The 20672-nt window shown below is 36.2% G+C and overlaps 1 protein-coding gene across 1 annotated transcript; it reads left to right on the forward strand.

Annotated features, from left to right (window-relative positions):
- Positions 1-42: 42 nt before the first annotated feature.
- On the forward strand, positions 43-19105 carry LOC132113902 (vascular endothelial growth factor A-like). The gene is made up of 8 exons (XM_059521950.1): positions 43-3103; positions 7339-7381; positions 8371-8567; positions 9620-9693; positions 12349-12384; positions 14177-14257; positions 16038-16235; positions 18844-19105. Exons 1-8 carry the CDS (start codon positions 3017-3019, stop codon positions 18863-18865), a joined length of 738 nt encoding a protein of 245 aa, XP_059377933.1. The 5' UTR covers positions 43-3016; the 3' UTR covers positions 18866-19105.
- Positions 19106-20672: the final 1567 nt, after the last annotated feature.

The raw sequence follows: 20672 nt of genomic DNA on the forward strand, positions 1-20672 counted from the left end.
CTGTCCAGTGTGAGTTTTATTTCAGGTGCTGGTTATTTTCCAACTATATTGAATGCAACATCAAATAATCTTATCTTGAATTTCTTTCACCCACGTTACAGATCTAGGCTGCATAATAAATGCATTTCCTACATGTTATTTTACAGCAAGATTAAACAAGTCTCTTGTGCTGGATCCAAACTCTTTGCATGCCTCTGCTGCCACAAGGCACAGATCCCAAAATGAAGTCTTTTTAGATATACAAATAATTGCATTATTTAAAGAATGGAAAAGTAATTTGGGGGTTTGACATTTAATGTAAATTCTTCAAAAGACATTCATTTTAATTAGCAGAGAGCCTTCATCTTTATAAATCCAATATTGATTTAGTGTCAAATCACTCTAATGCAAGCCCTAATGTCACTGGGGTTTGAAGTGATTAATAATGAAATATTTTATGGATCTCAGTTATGTAAAGGTTTCCATCTGCACGAATGTGTGTGTGTTTCTGTAGATTTTTGCTTCTCCACTTTTCTTACAACTATTTTTAATGTTTTTGAAAGAAGTCTCTTATGCTTTCCAAGGCTGCATTTATTTGATCAAAAATACAGTAAAAACACATTTTGTGAAATGATATTACAGTAATAACATGCCCTGCTTTTTAACTCCTCTTAGTAAACAAATATCTCTACTACGTCATTCCCAATTTGCAATGTTCTTTCCAGACATTCTGGAATCTACTACAGTAGACGAATGTTAGAGAAGCCTCACATTACCAAAGCCTGTGCAGATGGTGACGATCTGGGCTGTTCAGTGACTCCACGTCCTGGGACTCAGTCTGATGTGGTTTACTGATATGGCATGGGCCCATATGCAGGTGCTCCTCTATGCTCAGGTCTGATCTTGGAGATACCAGCTTTCAGGAATGAGTCAGGGATGATTTTTAATCTGCTTTTCTGTCTAAGAGCAATTTCTAAGTTTTAAAACACTTCAAGGGCACCGTCTGTAGAGTCTTCACTGCTTCACTAACAACACTGCCCACAGTTCAGCAGTATTGATGGTGAAATCTTGTGACCTTGGCCCAGTTTGTTTATTTGGATATGTGATGACTGGACCTTCTCTCCTGACCACTCTGGGTTTTCCAGAAGACCTTTAGAGAGTTATACTCTGAAAGGGCTATTTGCGGTTGTCAGCTTTAATGCTGCTAGCAGTCCAGGAGAGATAGAACAGCCTGCATTCCTGAAGCCCACATGAATTTTATTTATTTTTTGCTTGGTATAACCCAAACATACCTGTGGCTGATGTTGAGGGTCTTCACATGCAGGCAAAGTCTAGTGAGTTCAGGTTTGTTAGTTTGTTAAATCAATCAGTTCAGATGCTTTTCAACTTATTTTACATCTGAAGATGTAAAATAGTAGTGACTTCTAAGGATGTGTTGTTTATAATAGGAATCATTGCTGTTGATGCACAGAAAAGTCTTAGATTGCTTTACAAAATGGATTTAAAACAATTTTTTTATATACAATGTATTTTTTTATTTCTTTTGCATTAGCAAGCGAAAGTTTGTAATCTTTGACTATAGTTGGCTGTTGTTAAGCATGGTGCACAGCAAAGTGTTAATTGCTTTAGAAAATGGTTTTAAAACGGGTTTTCTTTACAGTGCTTCTATGTAAAAGTTGAGGGGGTGAACTGTCCCTTTAAGTTCCATTCTTCCGCGGGAAAATATAGTCCCGGTTGACAGTAGTCTCTATAGGTGCCGCCAGGTGAACAGGTGTTTCGCGTCATATTCGTTTTTACACTCTAAAAATGTTTTCTATGGTAGCCTAATCTTGAAATGTGATTCAAGTGGTAACTGGTTTTATTCAAGTCAACCATTAGGTTAGATCTACTCGGGTGAGATTTATCTCCTTAAGGAAATAGCCGCGCGGTTTCGCTTTTAACTGTTTATCGCTGCTGTATGTCAACCAGTCCACATCCAAGAACGAAACTAGCCGTTTTATAATTATCACTCTCTCTAAACCCTTTGTAAAATGCACGTCTCCTTAAAAACGCACTGACAGGGAAAAGCACTGAAAAATAGACGGGGGAAGTCGGTTAATAACTGTCCCCCTCGCGATGAGCGAGCATTACACCTGTGCCGGGTTGCGCACAAGCAAAGTCTGCGCGTCAGGAGGGAAAAAAAGAAAAGTTCCACGAGCCCAACGGTGACGCGCACCGAGAGTTGCGGAGCGTGCGAGTCCTGAAGGGCAAAAAAAGAAACGACCTTAACCATATCAAGGTGCATTTCTCTCTTTCTTATTTCATATAGGCGCACGTGCATTGCATTGCGCATGTTGACAATGTAGGTTATGTATATGTCGAACATTTTAATTATATGATCTTCTGTCTGGCAAGCAAAGCGTCATGATGGGTTTTGGTGGGCATGATTTCACTGGTGACCTACAGAAGCACGGGATGCGCCGCAGAAAGCGGGTCTGAAATGCCGGATGGGAGACGCAGAGACCTTCAGGAGGCTCTTAACATCGATTCTTGAGGATATATTTATTTGTCACCGGATATATTTATCTGGACCATCAGGACGCACTCTAGTGCCACCGGGAATTTAGCTGCGAGGGAGCCGGTATTAATAAAATGCATGGAAAACTCTCCTGTAAAAGAACATATTGGGATTTATTGTAGTACTTATAGGGCTAGTTATTTGTAATAAATACACACCACGACCATAAGCATTTCAAAAGCCTGATTTTATACTCAAGGAGTCCATGTTGTGTCTTTTTCTTCATTTACCTAAACTTAAGATATTTAATTTGTGTCTTTTTATTTCCTTATTAAACCATGAAAGGGATGACAATTGCCTTGTTTTTTGAGAATCTACTGAGTAAATTGTCACTGTTTGGATTAAAGATGTTGGATTCGGATGTGAAAGTGGAATAATCATTCATAGAGAGTTATCAACTGTAAGGACTGGACGTTGGACCTGCTATATACCTATATTATTTACACAACTATTTCTGACTTTTCTTGGTGAACTCAAACAATGGGGACCAAGCTGCGAGTTATTCTGGGAATGTTTCAGTTCGTCTCATTGACCAGGATACCACCAACACAATGTGCCAAAACATCGGTAAGGACATGTTTTTAATTATAATAATATTTTTGGTATTATTTAAAAAGTTGGACACAGCATAACAGTGCTCGTACAGGTACAATTCTTACTGTTTATTTAGCTGTTTTAAAGTGTGTGTTCTTTATAATCTTTAAGCTTAAAGTTAATTAAACTACTCTGGTCTTGTTGTCTTTTATCACATCAGATTTGATAAGTATCTTTTTTTATAGTAGATTCCTCTCTATTGCTTGTAAAAATTAATTTTGTAGAGTTGAGTTAATGCACTACACACTCTTCTGAGCATTTTATGTGTTGAAATAACCTGCCGGTCATTGACGTTTGGCAGTATGAAAAAGGTGCTGCTTTTAAAGATGTAATGCTGTGATAAAACCCACCAATTTAGTGATCACAGTGGACGTGTTTTGTGTTTAGTGTTGTCTGAGAACACATTAAAGCGAGCTGATGGTGTTCAAAAGCACATCGTGGGGGTGTGGCCTCTATTATAATGTGCTGCATTAAAATAATATTAATAATATAACAATATAATATAACGTTAGAAGATTTTTTAAGATTTTAAAAAATATTAATTAAATATGTGTAATTTAATTGGTTTAAAATGTTTAATATATATTTAATAAAAATAGTAGCCTATATATAAGATTTTATAGGCTAATATCTCGTATAGTACTAATGGGTGTTAAATAATATCTTATTACATATGGTATTTGAAAAATATTTTAATAAATATTAATGTAATATATATATTTTTTTTTTGGGTCTCAGAAGGACAGACAGTGACGTACTTCTTTCCTCATCTTTATCTTCACTACGAGCTTTTATCAACATACAGCCATCAGTATACGACACCTATTGTTAGCACCAATAGCGTTGCGAGATGAATCTGAAGGCTGGATGGCAGAATGTACTGAATTCGCGCATCTCCGTTATTCGTAAGCGCAGGGGTACGGGGTCGGTGTACGTGTGACCGGAGCTCTGCTTTATGGATGCATATCATAAGTCTTCGTAATGATGCAGCTCCACTCATCGTTTTTCCTGTTGTGTTTAGCTGAAACTTCGTTTATTTATTTTAGCCTGCAGTTTGACTCTAGTATATTTAATTCGATGATGCTGAATGTGAAATGTAAACCCGAATGTTGCATTGCATTTCATTGCATGTTGCTATTTGTAAGTGCACCTCAAATCTATGCTGAGGTATGGCATGATTTTCAAAAGTCTAACCCTTTGACCTTTAGGTTTTTCTGTGTCACTTGTGCAGTGATGTTGAATTTGCTATTGCCAGGTGGGCAGTGATCAGGGTTGCCAGGTCCCAGACAAATTTTCATCCCAAAGCTGACAACTCTGCCGAAAGGAATGAAAACTACACTGAAAAAAAAAAAAAAAAAAAAAAAAAAAATATATATATATATATATATATATATATATATATATATATATACTTTTAATAGTTTTCACTCAGAAATTGCTAGTAAATTTACAAAATATATTTTGTACTTCCCCAGTTCTTTTAACACATTGTAGTTTGTACACAATGAATACTTTATGATCTTTTCTTTTTGAATCGCTCTTCTTTCCACAGTCAGTCTTATTTTGTCTTCATACAAGCATCATTGTGCAGTTAATGCCAAACTCAGTTAAACTGCCTTAAAGGGATAATTCACCCAAAAATCAAAATTATGTCATTAATAACTCACTCTCATGTTGTTACAAACCCGTAAGACCTCCGTTTATCTTCGGAACACAGTTTAAGATATTTTAGATTTAGTCCGAGAGCTCTCAGTCCCTCCATTGAAACTGTATGTACGGTCTACTGTCCATGTCCAGAAAGGTAAGAAAAACATAATCAAAGTAGTCCATGTGACATCAGAGGGTCAGTTAGAATGTTTTGAAGCATTGAAAATAAATTTTGCTCCAAAAATAGCAAAAACTACGACTTTATTCAGCATCGTCTTCTCTTCCGTGTCTGTTGTGAGCGCGTTCAAAACAAAGCAGTTTGTGATATCCGGTTCGCGAACTAATCATTCGATGTAACCGGATCTTTTTGAACCAGTTCACCAAATCGAACTGAATCCTTTTAAACGGTTCCCGTCTCCAATACGCATTAATCCACAAATGACTTAAGCTGTTAACTTTTTTAATGTGGCTGACACTCCCTCTGAGTTCAAACAAACCAATATCCCGGAGTAATTCATTTACTCAAACAGTACACTGACTGAACTGCTGTGAAGAGAGAACTGAAGATGAACACCGAGCCGAGCCAGGGAGCCAGAGGGAGTGTCAGCCACATGAAAAAGTTAACAGCTTAAGTCATTTGTGGATTAATGCGTATTGCAGACGCAAACCGTTTAAAACGATTCAGTTCGATTTGGTGAACTGGTTCAAAAAGATCCGGTTACATCGAATGATTCATTCACGAACCGGATATGACAAACTGCTTTGTTTTGAACTCTCACACAACAGACACGGAAGAGAAGACAATGCTGAATAAAGTCGTTCTGAAGATAAACGGAGGTCTCACGGGTTTGGAACGACATGAGAGTTATTAATGACATAATTTAGATTTTTGGGTGAACTATCCCTTTAAAATCCAGTTCCTGATGTTGGTGAAACTCATGTAATCTGTAGTTTGTGAGATGACATCAAACAGGACCCCCATAATTTCTCTTGCGGTCCTTGGGTTCAATACAGGATCAATACACTTAAAGTGAAGATAGCAAAACATAGTACATAATAAAAAAAAGCTATTTTCATTATTCTTTGTCTACAGATAAACATTTTGCAGCTGTGGTAAAAACTATCCCAAAAAATCTTTTCCACAGCTGCATTTTCAAAATAGACCAATTGTGTGGGAAAACCACGACCCTGGTAACACCGGCAGTCTGTGGTGTCTAGAATTTTCTGTTTGCAATCTAGAAAGTGCAGTGCAGTCCAGAAATCTGAGACCACTAGTGAAACCGCACCTTTTGCTTTTATTATTATTTTTTTTTTATAATATCAGCCTAATAATGTTCGATTAGTGGCATTGAAATACAAAGTAAAAAAAAAAATATGTCTGCGATTCATTTAATTTGAAGTAATTAAACAGATTACAAAAGAATCTTTTAGAAAATACTATCTCATTCTTTCTGCTTGGGAGTTTCATGTTCATTGTGTTTCTTGTTGTTTCTTTGTAATCCTTTGTGAAATTTACTAGCCATTTTTGAATGAACTTTATTTGAAATAATATCCTACACCAATTTATTTATTTTTTCAGTGAGGTGCGGAATCGTAAATATTTTTCTTCATTTTACATCATAATTTTTCTATAGTTTTAATGCTTGAACATCCTAAAACATTGTTTATTTTCAGGTTTAAAATAAAAAAATCCCAGATTTTTTTCATGTGATCACGGATCAGTTAGCAGTGCCTCATACCTGCTGTTCAGATTGAAAACCTCAGTTCTTAATGCTCGAGTCCATTCATAGATGCCAGACTGATCCATGGGCTGCAGGTAGAGGGAAACTTTGGGAGAATGAGGCAGCTGAGCTGATGATTGGTGCTCAAACTCAACTACTCTTAGAAAGAGCCATGATGCAGCCAAATCCAGCCAACTGCTGCAAAAATAAAAAGCCTGGAAGAACTGTAATTGTCAGTGTGTGTGCATTTCAGAAAGAGAAAGTGAATGTTAATGTGTGTGTGTGTGTGTGTGTGTGTGCCAGTCGCCATGCCAGCTCTGAGCTGGCTGCTGTATTTCACAATGGCACGAAGGGAGGAGGAAAACGAGGAATTGACCGACTCAACCCTCATATTGCAACATGCAATCTGCGGACGCCTGCCTGCGTGCAATGATCTGCCTGTTTTCTGATAAATATTGCATTTAATTGCATTAAAACTTTATTTGATGCCATTGATTCTTTGTGAGGGTATTAACTGAATGTGCTGGCCTAGAAAAACTACCCACACTGTAGGAAGCAGTGCATTTGTGTGTTGTTTGCGCTGCAGTGCAAAGTCTGCTTTGTCCCTCAACAGTGACCTTGTTCCAGTGCGTGGATCTCGCCATATGAGGGGCATGTTTGTGTAAATTGTTCTGACATCCACCTTTATGCTGCTCTTGCACAAATAAACAGTAAAAAAAAATATTATAAGTAAATGTTTTCAACATTATGTTGACTGGAATCAGCCCTTCATGGCACCGCTTTTGTTATTGACTCTGCTGTATGTTGCATCTGACACTTTGTCTGTTTCCTTTCCTCTAGTCAGGCCATTGGATGCCAACAGAGAGCCACAGATCTGGAGAAGGTAGTGAGCCTTGCTTTCTTTTGTTGTCTTATTCTCATAGGTGTACTACTAATTTAGTGAGGTTATATAATATGTAATAAAACAGAGTATAATCAAATGAATCATTCGGGTCCTCAGTGCTCATGGAAAAAACACCTGTTTGGCAGATACTGTGTCATTGCATTGCACCCATAAAGGCCCCCTACAGTACAGTACACCTACAGTTTCTTTTTAAAGAAATTAATATTTTAATTCAGCAAGGGTTCATTACATTGTGACAGCAAAAAGTGACAGTAAAGATATTTACAAAAGATTTCTGCATTAAATAAAAGAAATCTAAAAAAAAAAACACTGAAAAGAAATCATGTCTTCCACAAATATATTAAACAGCACTGCTGTTTTTAACATTGATAATAATAAGAAATGTTTCTTGAGCAGCAAATCGGCATATTATAATTATTACTGAAGGAAATGTGGCATTCAAGACAGGACAAAATTCAGCTTTGACATTTTAAAATATATTATAATATAAAATTATTTTAAATTAGAATAATATTGCACAATATTACTGTTGTTGTCTTAGGGACTTTTAAAAGGTAGAGTGTTAACCTTGATTTCAGTGATTATTTATTTTATTGGAATTTCACTGTAAGAATCTACATAATAATGTTACACTTTAATAATCATATTTTATGTAGCAATATATATACATATATACATACTGTTTTTAAAGTACAAGCCACAAGACTTGAACATTAAACGTTAACGTGAGACTGGTGTGTCATGATAGAAACAGATCTTGAGAAAAATCAAGCAACGGGAATTCTGTTGAGAACACATCTATGTCGTTTTCATATCATTATGAGGCAGGTTGTCTAATTAACCTTCTAGAATGTGTTAATGTCAACAGAGTCTTATACAACCGCATGTCACAGGTTCTGTGTCGAACCTGGAACTTTCCATAAAGAGTGAAGAGTAATTCAGTGTAATTCATATATTCTCTCTCTCAGTGGTGAGGTGGTTAGATGTGTATCAAAGAAGCGGCTGTCATCCCAGGGAGACGCTGGTGGAAGTTTGGCGGGAGTTTCCGTGGGAGACACATCATCTCTTCCTGCCGTCGTGTGTAACGCTGCGCCGCTGCGGAGGCTGCTGCTCCGATGAAGCGCTGGAGTGTGTGCCGTCTCAAACACACACACTTGTCATGGAGGTACACACACACACACACATCCAGATTTTACATCCAGTGTCTTTTTATCTTCATTTTGAACATTATATCGATTACTTTACCCTTTATAACCCAACAAAGTTATTTTTGTGAAATGTTTTGCTTAAAAAAAAACATTCCTGAGCTACTGTATACAGTATGTCTTTAAAATAAATGCTATTTGTTTTGATATTTTGTTGTCTAATGCAATGGCAGTAATACATTCTTAAATGTGGCTGAATTGTCCAAATACATTTTAGGGACCTCTGTATATCATTACATACACGATTGTTTAAAAGTTTGTGGTTGGTGAGATTTTTTTTTTAAAATATTTTTTAAAGTCTTTTATGTTCACCAAGGCTGCATTTATTTGATCAAAAATACAGTAAAAACAGTAATATGTGTGTGTGTGTGTAATTTATTCCTGTGATGTAAAACTGAATTTCCTGCAGCCTTTGCTGATCCTGCAGATGTCAATGTAATATGCTGATTTGCTGCCCAAGAAACATTTTATCTTATTATAAATGTTAAAAACTTTTGACACCAAACTTTTGAAAGGTTAATGTACAGTAAAATGCTCTTCACTTCATCCCCCACAGAAACACTCATAGAAACCTTTCACACATACATGTACTATTTTACATTCACGTGCTTAATGTGGTGATATGCAACACTCACCACTCAACACTCAAGCTTGTATATATACGTCCATAATGAAAGATTGTTAGAGGCAAAGTACTTCCACACACAAACACACCCCGTATAATGCAAGATCTCAAACCTCCTGGCTTAGAATGGTGAATAAAACATCCAGAAATAGACACACACACACACAAACACACAGAGGACAAACAGCATGAGTTAGTCATACATATTCAATGTGGCTAGATGGAGTCTCTAGTGTAATGGATCAGGTTGGATCCTGGTCACGTATTGTAAAGAGAGATTGAGGGATAAAAGATGGAGTCATTACTATGCAGAACAGACTGTGCATCTGAGTGTGTATATGCGTGCGTGCATTTTAACGCTGACTCCTGCTCTGTTGAACTCCACAGCTCATGAGGACCTCATACATGAAGCATGAACTTGTGCAGCTGCCTTTTATTGAACATAACCAGTGTGAGTGCAGGTGAGATACATGCTCACACACACACACCTAGCAATGTCAATAAGGTCAGCATACCATAGACTTAAAACAATATTGTTTTAATATAAAGCTAATTATTATGACTTACAGACTAAATCAAACCCTAATGGGGGAGTACACATGTCTAGCTCTGGTGGTTAAAAATTTTTTGAAGTAGCACTTTGAAATGTAATGGTAAAAGTTGAAGTGCTTTTAATTGAATAAACCATCTCAAAATCGCTGTGCTTGTGGTACCAAACACTGAAAAACTGTGATGCAACATCGAAGACCAATGCATCTGAGCAGAAATGTAAAAACTGCAAGGAACACGAGAACATGTTCTGAGTGAACGGCACCTAAACCTTAAATAAAAAATAAAAAAAAACAATTTTGCATTTGTAGAATGATAAAATAAATGATATGTACAACAAAGTCCTGATTCCTACTAAAACAGATCATTATAAAAACCTGAAAACCTGAAAGGAAAAAAACTTTGAAATAGTTAGGTTCTTCTCTGGTTTTGACATCAAAACATAAACAAACATGCAAGGTTTTTATACACTACTTGGGGTTAGTACAAGGTTTATATATATATATATATATATATATATTATATATAAAATAATGCTTTTATTTAGCAAGGGTGCATTAACTTGATGCATTGAAGAGTCAATAAAAAGACAGGAAAGACTTTTTTATTGTTATAAAAAATTGATGCACTGAAAATATAATAGTTTTAAATATATATGTTTTAAGTGATATTAAGCAGTACAACTGTTTTCAACATTGATAACAATAAAAATGTTGCATGAGCAGCAAATCATCATATTATTATGATTTATGAAGGATCATGTGAAACTGACAAGACTGGAGTAATGATGTGTGTGTTTTCATCACAGGAATAAATTACATTTTAAAATACATTCACATAGAAACACATGTTTTAAATATAATAACATTATTATTATTATTATCATCATCAATTGTTTTGATTAAATAAATGCAGATACTTCTTTCAAAAACATTTTAGAATATCTAACTGACCCCAAGCTTTGAACTGTAGTGAAACATGGAGCGGAACTGTTTCTTGTCAAAAATCATTGTTTGATAAATGAGCACAGTTTACATGACCTTATTTATTATCAGGAATATTTACTATATTTATGAACAATTTTACCCTTAAAACGCACTCAGAAAGAAGGTTTTGTCACAGTTTGCCAACTTGTGGGGGGAATTTCATCCCCTAAGAATATCTAAATAAACCCAACCAACCCACACACACACACCAATCCAAAGCCTATCTGACTTTCAGATCACCCCTCTCACACACAAGTGCACTTCCACCCTGTTTGTCACATGGGGAATGACCCCATCTCCCCACGGACTAGAAAGTCGTCACCCTCGAAACACTCTTCTGTTGGCGTGTAGCCAAGCTGTCAACATCAGCTCTTTATCGGGTCATTGTGAAGTTCTCCTCAAAAGCTTTTTCAGAGGTTGTGGGGTTCGGATTAAGGCCAGGGGTGGAGCAGAGCGTTCGGTAAGAGCATTCACATGTGCTCGCCTCTCTGTCCTCTCTTTGTTAAACTGATCTGCCCCATACAAACTAAACTCACCACTGTTGACCAACCCTGAGTTACTTAAACACCCACGCTAACCCAGGCAACCAGTCAACATTATTAACTGCATCCAGTCTGATTATTCCACTAAGGCTCACGTTATCATGCAATAAAACATTTATGTTACTCATAATGTTTAAACTCTCAGATGCTAGGACAATTATCTTATGAAAAATGTATATGCACAATTAAATACTACTAGCATTTACACAATTCTGACATTATATCATGCGAAAGTATGCAGAGTAATACATACGAATAATGCTGTGTATGGTTGTTATGCGGTTGCTTAAGCATTACTGTTTACCATTACTGGTCCAAATCATATCTTAAAGGAGTAGTTCACCCGAAAATTAACATTTGATGAAAATGTACTTATCCTCAGGGTCAGCCAAGATGCAGATGGATTTTATTTAGCATTATACATCACTTGCAAAGCAATGGATCCTTTGCAGTGAATGAGTGATATGATGTGTGTGATGTATGTGTACATAATTGCGTTGTTTAATTTTTATTTAATTGTTGAAAATAAAAACATAAGAAAATGGCTTCTTTTTTTCATAAAAAAAAATCACAATAATCCACAAGTAATCCACACAACTCCAGTCCTTCAGTTAACGTCTTATGAAGTGAAACACTAAGAAACAGATCCATCAAAGATCCTTTTTAACTTTAAACTGTTGCTTCTGGCCAAATCCATAACACTTCCTCTAGTGAAAACGTCCATCCTCTCTTGTCCTTTCTTATCAAAATCCCCTGACATATTTGTTTAGAACGGTCTTGGACTGTTTTCACTTGTAAACCGATGCTTGATGTGTGAATGTTTATCTCTTGATTCAGACAAGATGACTTTTTCACTGAAAAAAAAACTATATTATGGACAAAGTTTAATACTAATCACTAGGGGTTTATTTAAAATGATGAAATATAAGCAAAAATAACAGTACTTGAATATCCCTGTGTGTATGCTATGAAAATGTTATGATAATTAATTGTCAATTGTATTATCATTTTGTTTTTATGGTCTGTCTTTTCCCTACAGGCTAAAAGCAAATATTTATGCAGAAGAGCCAACCAGGTAAATTGTTTATTTGGGTGTGTGTGTGTGTGTGTGTGTGTGTGTGGGAGAGAGAGAGAGATGTGAAGGTTCACCAGCAGTGTGAACAGCATTTGCCCGTGCTTGCCTTTGCCCCACTGCACACACACAAACATGCACGCAGACACACACACGCACACACACACACACACACACACGCACACACATTAACTCCATGGAGATGGTTGCATGGTGAGTTAATTGTGCGTGAAAAGCAGAAGGGGTTTACTCTGTTCTGCTATGCTACTAGTTTACGCTGACCCTAATGTTAAAGAAAACAGCTACTGGTTTTTCTAAATATCTCTTTCATAGTCCTGTTCAAGATCCTCTAGGCAAAAAACACAAATCTGATTGCTTTGAAAAGTGAGTCAAACAATTTGAGGCGTCATTTATGTCTGTTGCACAAACCGTGTGGGATGAAGTTTTATATTTAGTATTACGGGTTTGTTTAAACAACTAATGATATACTTTTACACCACTATATTTGTCAGTTTCATTTCAAGATTGAGCCACATTCAAGTGTGTGTCCTAACATCAATATTTGCTAATTAAAACCAATAGTGGTTTTGAACAGTGATGAGAGCAGGCGATAATTAATTAATTGGGGTGGTGTTGGCGCAGTGGATAAGACACATGCCTTTGGTGTGAGAGACATGGGTTCGAATCCACTGTGAGACACCAATGTGTCCCTTAGCAAGACACTTAACCCCTAGTTGCTTCAGAGGCGTGCGACCTCTGACATATTGTAAGTCGCTTTGGATAAAAGCGTCAGCTAAATGAATAAAGTAATTTTAACTGGGACATAATGCATGAATTTGCTAAAAGTAGAAAAAGTAGTAGAACTATGGAAAAGTAGTTTTCCCCCTTGTGAGGAAATTCCCCTATTCCTTGCTGTTACGACCTACATCTACTGACTAGCCAATAAAAGTGCAACATGAAAAGACGTTCTGATCAGTGCGACATGTTATGGAGGCGAAAAGAACTTAAAGGAATACCATATGGGATTTCAAAAGGAATTTATTGTCATCCCCTGCCACCCCCTCTTTTCTTTTTTAAAAAAAACATAATTGCCAAAGTGTGATTTATCTTGCTCTATTTGTTTACCACTAGTGCATGCTGATGACATTTTTATTTTTCTATACTAACTTGCATCATATCTTACAATTCGATATGTGTCATCATCGCACAATATATATATATACATATTGTACTCAAGTATAATAGATCTATGTGGCACAGTGTGGTTTGTAATAATCACAGTCTGTGGAGGCCATAAAACACTACATTTGTAATTTGCAAAAAAGATGTCTGAATTCTGAAAGACTCAATCAGTTGCTTTGGTGCATGTGTGTGAATGAGTGAGTGAGTGAGTGTGTGTGTGTGTGTGTGTGTGTGTGTGTGTGTGTGTGTGTGTGTGTGTGTGTGTGTGTGTGTGTGTGTGTGTGTGTGTGTGTGTGTGTCCCGCTGGCGTGCGTCTTGCACTGTTGGATGGGAGTCAGAACCTAGAACCCTCCTTTGTTGGGAAACGGAACAGAACATTCATTTTATTGTTTCATTTGGCCACTGGTCCCTGAGGCGCCTCAGAGAGACCAGGGCTAAAGGATCACAAGAATTAAGACTTGATAAAGTCATCTCAAGTCTCTCCGAATTAAATCTCTGAAATAAAAATGTAAATGCAGTTTAATACTTTTTATGTTGACATACAATGTTTGTGAAAACACATTTTAACTGAACTGAGTCATGATGATGTACTTTATTTATAAAAAATTTTTAGGCAAGGACCACAGAAAACAAGAAAAGGCAGAAAGCGACAAAGGGGGGAACGAAAAAGAAAAAAACACATAGGAAAAAAGCCGTAAGTTCATAATTTTTTAATTAAAAAAAATACTGTGATGTAACATATTAAATATGTCCTAATCAGTTTTTTTCTTCTTAATTTCCAGTAAAAACATCTGAATGTTCTTAAAACAAGATAAATGTACACGAGAAGCAAAACTGTGAACAATATTAGGATGTTTTCAGAAAATATATATCCTGAATTAAGTTAATTAACCTTTGTGACAAAATGTAATGAGGTTTATGCCTAAAACATAAAAAAATAATTGATATTGTACTCAATATTGCTTCTCAAATTAATCTTATTTTTGAATAAATAATAATAACTTGTTTTTATATTTTTACTTGAAAAAAAGAAAAAATACAGATGAATATATATTTGTTTCCTGAATTTTGTTCTCAGTATGGAATTATTAACATTTTCATTTACCATAATATTTAAATTTCCACTTTAAGTTTCTTCAAAGAAGAATACCATGGCACATTTTGGTACCTTTTTGCCATTGTAGAAATTACTCTTGATGGACATTAAATAGAAGCAGTTTAGCAAGATGCTTAAAAAATTTAACTTTGCTTTGCCTTCATTTATTTACCACCATCAATATTATTAAAGATAAAAACCTATTTTGAAGCAACAGTGTACATGAATCTCATGGATGAGTTTCTGGTCAACAAGAGCTCAATATTTTCTTCGAGATCACTCTTTTTTCAAAATTTGCACGTTTATGCATGCAACATTGAATTCTACTCAGACAACAATTAATTAATTCTGGTCAGGGAAAGAATTCAAAAGTTCCTCTCCTTCATTTTCTACTTTTCCTTCTTTGTCATTGGTTTTTGGTGAGGGCAAGTGGGAGCCGCTTCTTTTGGACTTTTTTTCCCTCCCTGCTATCCATCATCTCCTCCTCCATGGATGGAGTCATTGGCAAGTGTGAAATCAGGATCATTTGGGAGCCAGAACGCCCCTCCCTTTTCCTCTGCCTCCCCTCCACTGGCTCTATCAGCCTCTCAATCCACTTCCACACAAAGATTGATTTTCTTTCTTAATTAACTCTCAGCCATACACTTGTCTCCAGTTTTGGTTTAGTAAAAAAAAAAAAAGGGGGAGAGGGAAAAAACAGTCCCACCAGCCCACCAGAGATATCACAAATGAGTCATCAAAGAACTGGCGGCCACAGACACTATCCAGAGTATATCTGTGGTGCCGTCCTAAAAGAAGATCAGGGCTGTGCATGATCAGAATGCATTATGGGTCTTTTAGTGCTTGCTACTGAATTTAATTTCAAGTCTAATGAGTCTGGTTTTGCAAAGTTAATGATTGCAAGGACCGACATGCTCTTTGTCCATTATAGCAGTTTTACATAATTCTCTTGGAGCTTGATTTGTCAGAATCAGTATTATAATCAGAACTGTGTTACTCAATTACTTGGAGGCTTTTATTACTATTTTAAAATTCCTTGTAACTTTAGGACCTTTTCACAGTTTTCACCACGTTAAACTGAACTCAAATAATAGTTTAACCCCCTCCCCTCCGCCCAAAAAAGACATTTTATCATAATTTACGTATTTTCCCCCTTTAGAATTGTATTTTATGTTTATTGGACGCTCAGAAAAAAGGTACAAAAGCCATCAGAGGAGTGGTAAGTTTTCAAAATGTTCACCTTTGTACAGTATTTACCCCTTAAAGGTGCACATTAGTACTACAAGTTTAACACATAATAAATAAAAACAAAATGTTTATATTTGGTATAAATTAATGTTCCTTTAACAGCTGATTTTCTGTCTTCTCGTGCCAACAGGACTCTCGTGCCAACTACACCCCCTCCACCTCCCACTCTACCACCTAGCTCCGCCCCTCCTTCACCTGTCAGAGAGGCGTGTCCACCATGCCCCACCCACAGGATGACATCACAGCCTCCTTCTTGTGAATGCAGGTGCAGTTTAAGGGAGATGAGCTGTACAAAGAGAGGGAAGACACTTAACCAGCACAGCTGCCGGTAAACACACACACACACACACACACACACACACACATACACCCACATAGAGTATACAACTTATTCAAATGTAGCTCACTGTACTAAAAATAGAGCCTTACACACAGTGACATGTCCTTCATTTGGTTTATTGCACAAGAAAGTGTGCTCCATTAGTCTCCATTAGTGACCCGAAAAGAAAAGAAAAGAAAAGAAAAGGCAGAGAAGTAAAATAATTTATCAGTTTTAGTCTGTGTTCATTAGATTTAAGGTTATCTCTTATGCTAGTGCAAACCAAGTTATCAAAATTTATTTATTTATTATTTTTCACAATTTGATCTTTCTTTTCTACGAAAATGAATTTAAATAATGATTGACTTTTTCTATAGAGCCAAATAAATAATTTTTTTATACAGTCAAATTATGTTTAAAATGAGAATGCCAAGCCAGTTCTTTGGGACTTTTTAAATTATATAATGAATTATTATAAATTAACACTTTTATTCGGCAAGAATGCATTAAGGTGATCAAAAGTGTTTGTTAGGTTTAAACAGAGGTGGGTAGTAACGAGTTACATTTACTTCGTTACATTTACTTGAGTAATTTTTTGGGGTAACGAATACTTTTCGGAGTATATTTAAAGATGGGTACTTTATACTCTTACTTGAGTAAATTTTGGGGGGAAAATCTGTACTTTTACTTCGTTACTATGGGCGACGCTCCTCTCGTTACTTTATCTTAATGCAATAAATGTTATAATGCTTCAGTTTATTCCAAACGCGCCGTCTACTTTTCTCTGGGCAATGAGCGATGCCCATTCGCGAATGATTCATTCTTTTGAGTCAATTCTGTTCAAAGGCTTGATCAAACCAATTGGCAAACGAGTGAATTGGTTCATGAATCAGTTTGAATGAGTCGTTCAGTTCCCTGCCGCACGCGCTGAGTTGTAACGTTTCAGAACAGAAAGAGCGTTGAAAACGTGGCTGGAACTGCACTGAATTGAAATCTGCAAAGGTTATTATTTGCTAGCGATGGAGATCCTTATTAGATGAACACCGCGTGTGCTGTCTACTGTTTAACAGGTAATAACTTGGGCTACATTCGATTACAGTACACGATACCACTGTGACATTAGTTTGTTGTACGTGTGTGGCTTATAACAGAGGGGAGTCAAGTTGAATGCAGCTTCCAAAAGACAAAAAATAGCCGATTAAGATTTTATTAATTTTAATACAATCACACTGGTGCAAGTACGTTCAGCGAGTCATATTATCAGCTGCTAAATTCAGATCTGTGATTGCTTGCTGGCGCTTAGCCAGAGATATATGCGTTTATACAGCGCTGCGCATTTTAACAAATCACACATGATTCTTTTGAGCTTATTAAAGCATTGGCCAATCAGAGGCGTTCAGATGAGTCATCGCTAAAATGCCGGTGCTTCCTTCACTCGCTCCTGACTGAATACCTCTTTCTGGCGAATTCTCTCGCAGGAACAACAAAGTGCAGATGTGTGTACGAATCTTTAATTAAGATATTGATTTCACAGTGTTAACAGTTTCAGTGATTTTAATGGGAGTTTCTGAGAGTGATTGAAATCTAGACTGTCAGTGAAAATTATCTTTAATAATGTAAATGTTATTTGCTCTCTTTCTGAACAATGAAAGATTAGTAGCAATATTTATATCACATTAACTTTCAATGTTAAATTCACATTTAATATAAAGTCAGTCGTATTAAAATATGTTATGGCATGACACCTATATCTGTTACTTAAGTAAACAGACAGGGTTTTATAATAAATTACATAAATTGGAGTAAAGGCTGATGAAATATATACATTTATACACGCACACATACATTACATACATTTTATCTATATATCTAAATAAAAATAGGCTCAGTATATATGACCCAAAGTAACTAGTAACTAACTACTTGAGTAGATTTTTTATCCGATACTCTTTTACTCTTACTCAAGTAACTATTCAAGACTAGTACTTTTACTTTTACTTGAGTAAATATTTCTAGAAGTACTTTTACTTGAGTACAGTTTTTGGGTACTCTACCCACCTCTGGGTTTAAAGTTATCTCTCTGCTTTTTATCTCTATGATTTTTGATACAATCAAAGTTTGTTTAGAATGAGAATGTCTCGCCCTTTCTTATGGTTTTTAAATGATAACAAAATTAACAGTATCCACAAAAATATTAAGCAGCACACCTTTTTTAAACATTGTTAATAATAAGAAGTTCTTGAGCAACAAATCAGTATATTAGAATGATTTCTGAAGGACACTATGGAGTAATGACTGCTGAAAATTCAGCTTTACCATCACAGGAATAAATAACTTTTAATATAATACAATTGAAAACAGTTATTTTAAATTGCAATAATATCAAACTGTAATAAAATCACAGTTTGTGCTGTAAAATCAAATAAATGCAACCCTGGTGAACATAATAGACTTTCAAAAACATTTTAAAATGTTAACACTCCTTAACTTTTGAATGGTAGTTTGAGTATTTTAATGCATTATCTTGCGGTTACAATTGTTTATGAAAGACTTCAAGTAAGTGTTGCTCAGCATTTTTAACACGAGTAATCTCTTTCCTCTTCTTATTCTCTTTCAGATGTGAAACCCAAAGCGAATAGTGAAATCAAACCACCCATATAATCCACTGATCAAACTTTGCACAGCTTTGAGGAGGTCAAAGGTTTGCTTATTCTTTTGTCGTGGACTCTGAAGTTTGGGTCTTATCCAGAAAGTGGGTTTGCATTCAGGAACAAACCACAAGCCCACCCTCTGTCCCATCTAGCTATGTCCCCCACACCATTACGGCAGTATTAGATCCATATTCATTCCTTCTGCACTGTTTATCCATGTCTGTGCCGTGTGTGGTGTTGGGGTGTTATGGGGTGGTGTTGACGCAGTGGATAAGACACATGCCTGTGGCATGAGAGACCCGGGTTCGAATCCACTGTATGACACCAATGTGTCCCTGAGCAAGACACTTAACCCCTAGTTGCTCCAGAGGTGTGCGACCTCTGACATATATAGCAATTGTAAGTCGCTTTGGATAAAAGCGTCAGCTAAATGAATAAATGTAAATGTGTGCGGAATATCATCAGATATTTAGAAGCTTTTTGCCATTACGATCCAAACTTCAGAGCACCTTTAACCATTTGACACTGTATTGTGGACATTGAGTGGGTCAAGTGTATCGCTGGAATATTTAATGCTCTAAAAGTACCATAGAGTTCTCATTGAGCTTTATCCAAAACCATTTTTGGGATTCTGTTCCGCTTCAATGGATCCTCCTAGGCACGGACACTCAGCTAGTGTGAGGCTACGGATGACGAGTGCGCTAAGAACTTTCAAAGGGAAAACTAAATAAGGAAGGAGTCTTTTTTTCTACTAAACTACTTAAAGTGGAGAATTTTTGATGGGATGGATGTTGACAGACCTTCAGAGTTGAGAGAGCTCAAGTGTTTCGCTACACAAACAGAGTATCTCATCCTGAGAACATCCACAACGTCTCCTCTGACCCTCCGCATGTGATAAATGGATGGATGGGTCAATTAGACGGATCGACGGGTGTCTGTGTGGTCTGAATTGTGCATTATAAGCTTTTCTGTGTTGATACTGAAAGAAGAGTTTATCTTATTCATTCTGTAAAGATTATTAATGTTATTGTAGTATATTTTGTTTTAAAGAATGTTTTGTTTTGTGTATCTCTGTTAATCCAAACTATAGAGTCGGGCTGGTTGGCCGAGCGTGTGTTGAATTTGACTGAAGAAGCTCTGAGAAACTCTTCAGGAAAAGGGAAATGCCCAATTCTGTGTGTGTTAAGTCAGTCTTAATCATCTCATGGGGTTGGGACTATGATGTATTTATTTTTTATATTGAGATGCATTTCTTTTGGGACATTTAATCTGCTGCAGCTGATGGTTCGAGAATATTCAGTATTTTTGGCTGATTTCTTCGGAGTCATACAGATCAGATAATGTAGCTGCCAGTCGATGTTGAGGATTGTTAGCTTCCATCGATGTCAGAGGCTGCGAACGTGAAAGAATCACTTTTTTTTTTTTTAATGGTGGTCATTTAACCAAACACTTCTTTCCACCATATATGTAGCATTATTGAATGAAATATGATTTTCAAGAGCAAGGCTGACCTCGCTTTAAGTGATTTCTCAGATTATTTGTTTAGTCATTATCTGCAATAATGTAAATTATAAGGATCCCTCAGCACCCTTTCACACCTGATGTAAGATATCCATGTGTTATCAGCATTCACGAGCTTCTGATCTTTGTTGAAGTCAACATGAAATGTCATTTGCAACCCATTTTAATTCTATATGATGTATTCTTACTGAAACTAGTATTATAGTGAGAAAAATATGTAGGGCGGCATTCAACTTTTTATGTTGACAGTTGATTGGATGGTGAACTGAAAAAA

Source organism: Carassius carassius, chromosome 33 (assembly GCF_963082965.1).
Source record: "Carassius carassius chromosome 33, fCarCar2.1, whole genome shotgun sequence".
Classification (NCBI taxonomy): domain Eukaryota; kingdom Metazoa; phylum Chordata; class Actinopteri; order Cypriniformes; family Cyprinidae; genus Carassius; species Carassius carassius.

Bases quoted from the DNA above. Each gene is read 5' to 3' on its own strand.
- LOC132113902 (XM_059521950.1), top strand. From the start codon at position 3,017: ATGGGGACCAAGCTGCGAGTTATTCTGGGAATGTTTCAGTTCGTCTCA. The intron at 3,104-7,338 runs GTAAGGACATGT...CCTTTCCTCTAG, and splicing joins CACAATGTGCCAAAACATCG to TCAGGCCATTGGATGCCAAC. The intron at 12,385-14,176 runs GTAAATTGTTTA...AAAAATTTTTAG, and splicing joins TATGCAGAAGAGCCAACCAG to GCAAGGACCACAGAAAACAA.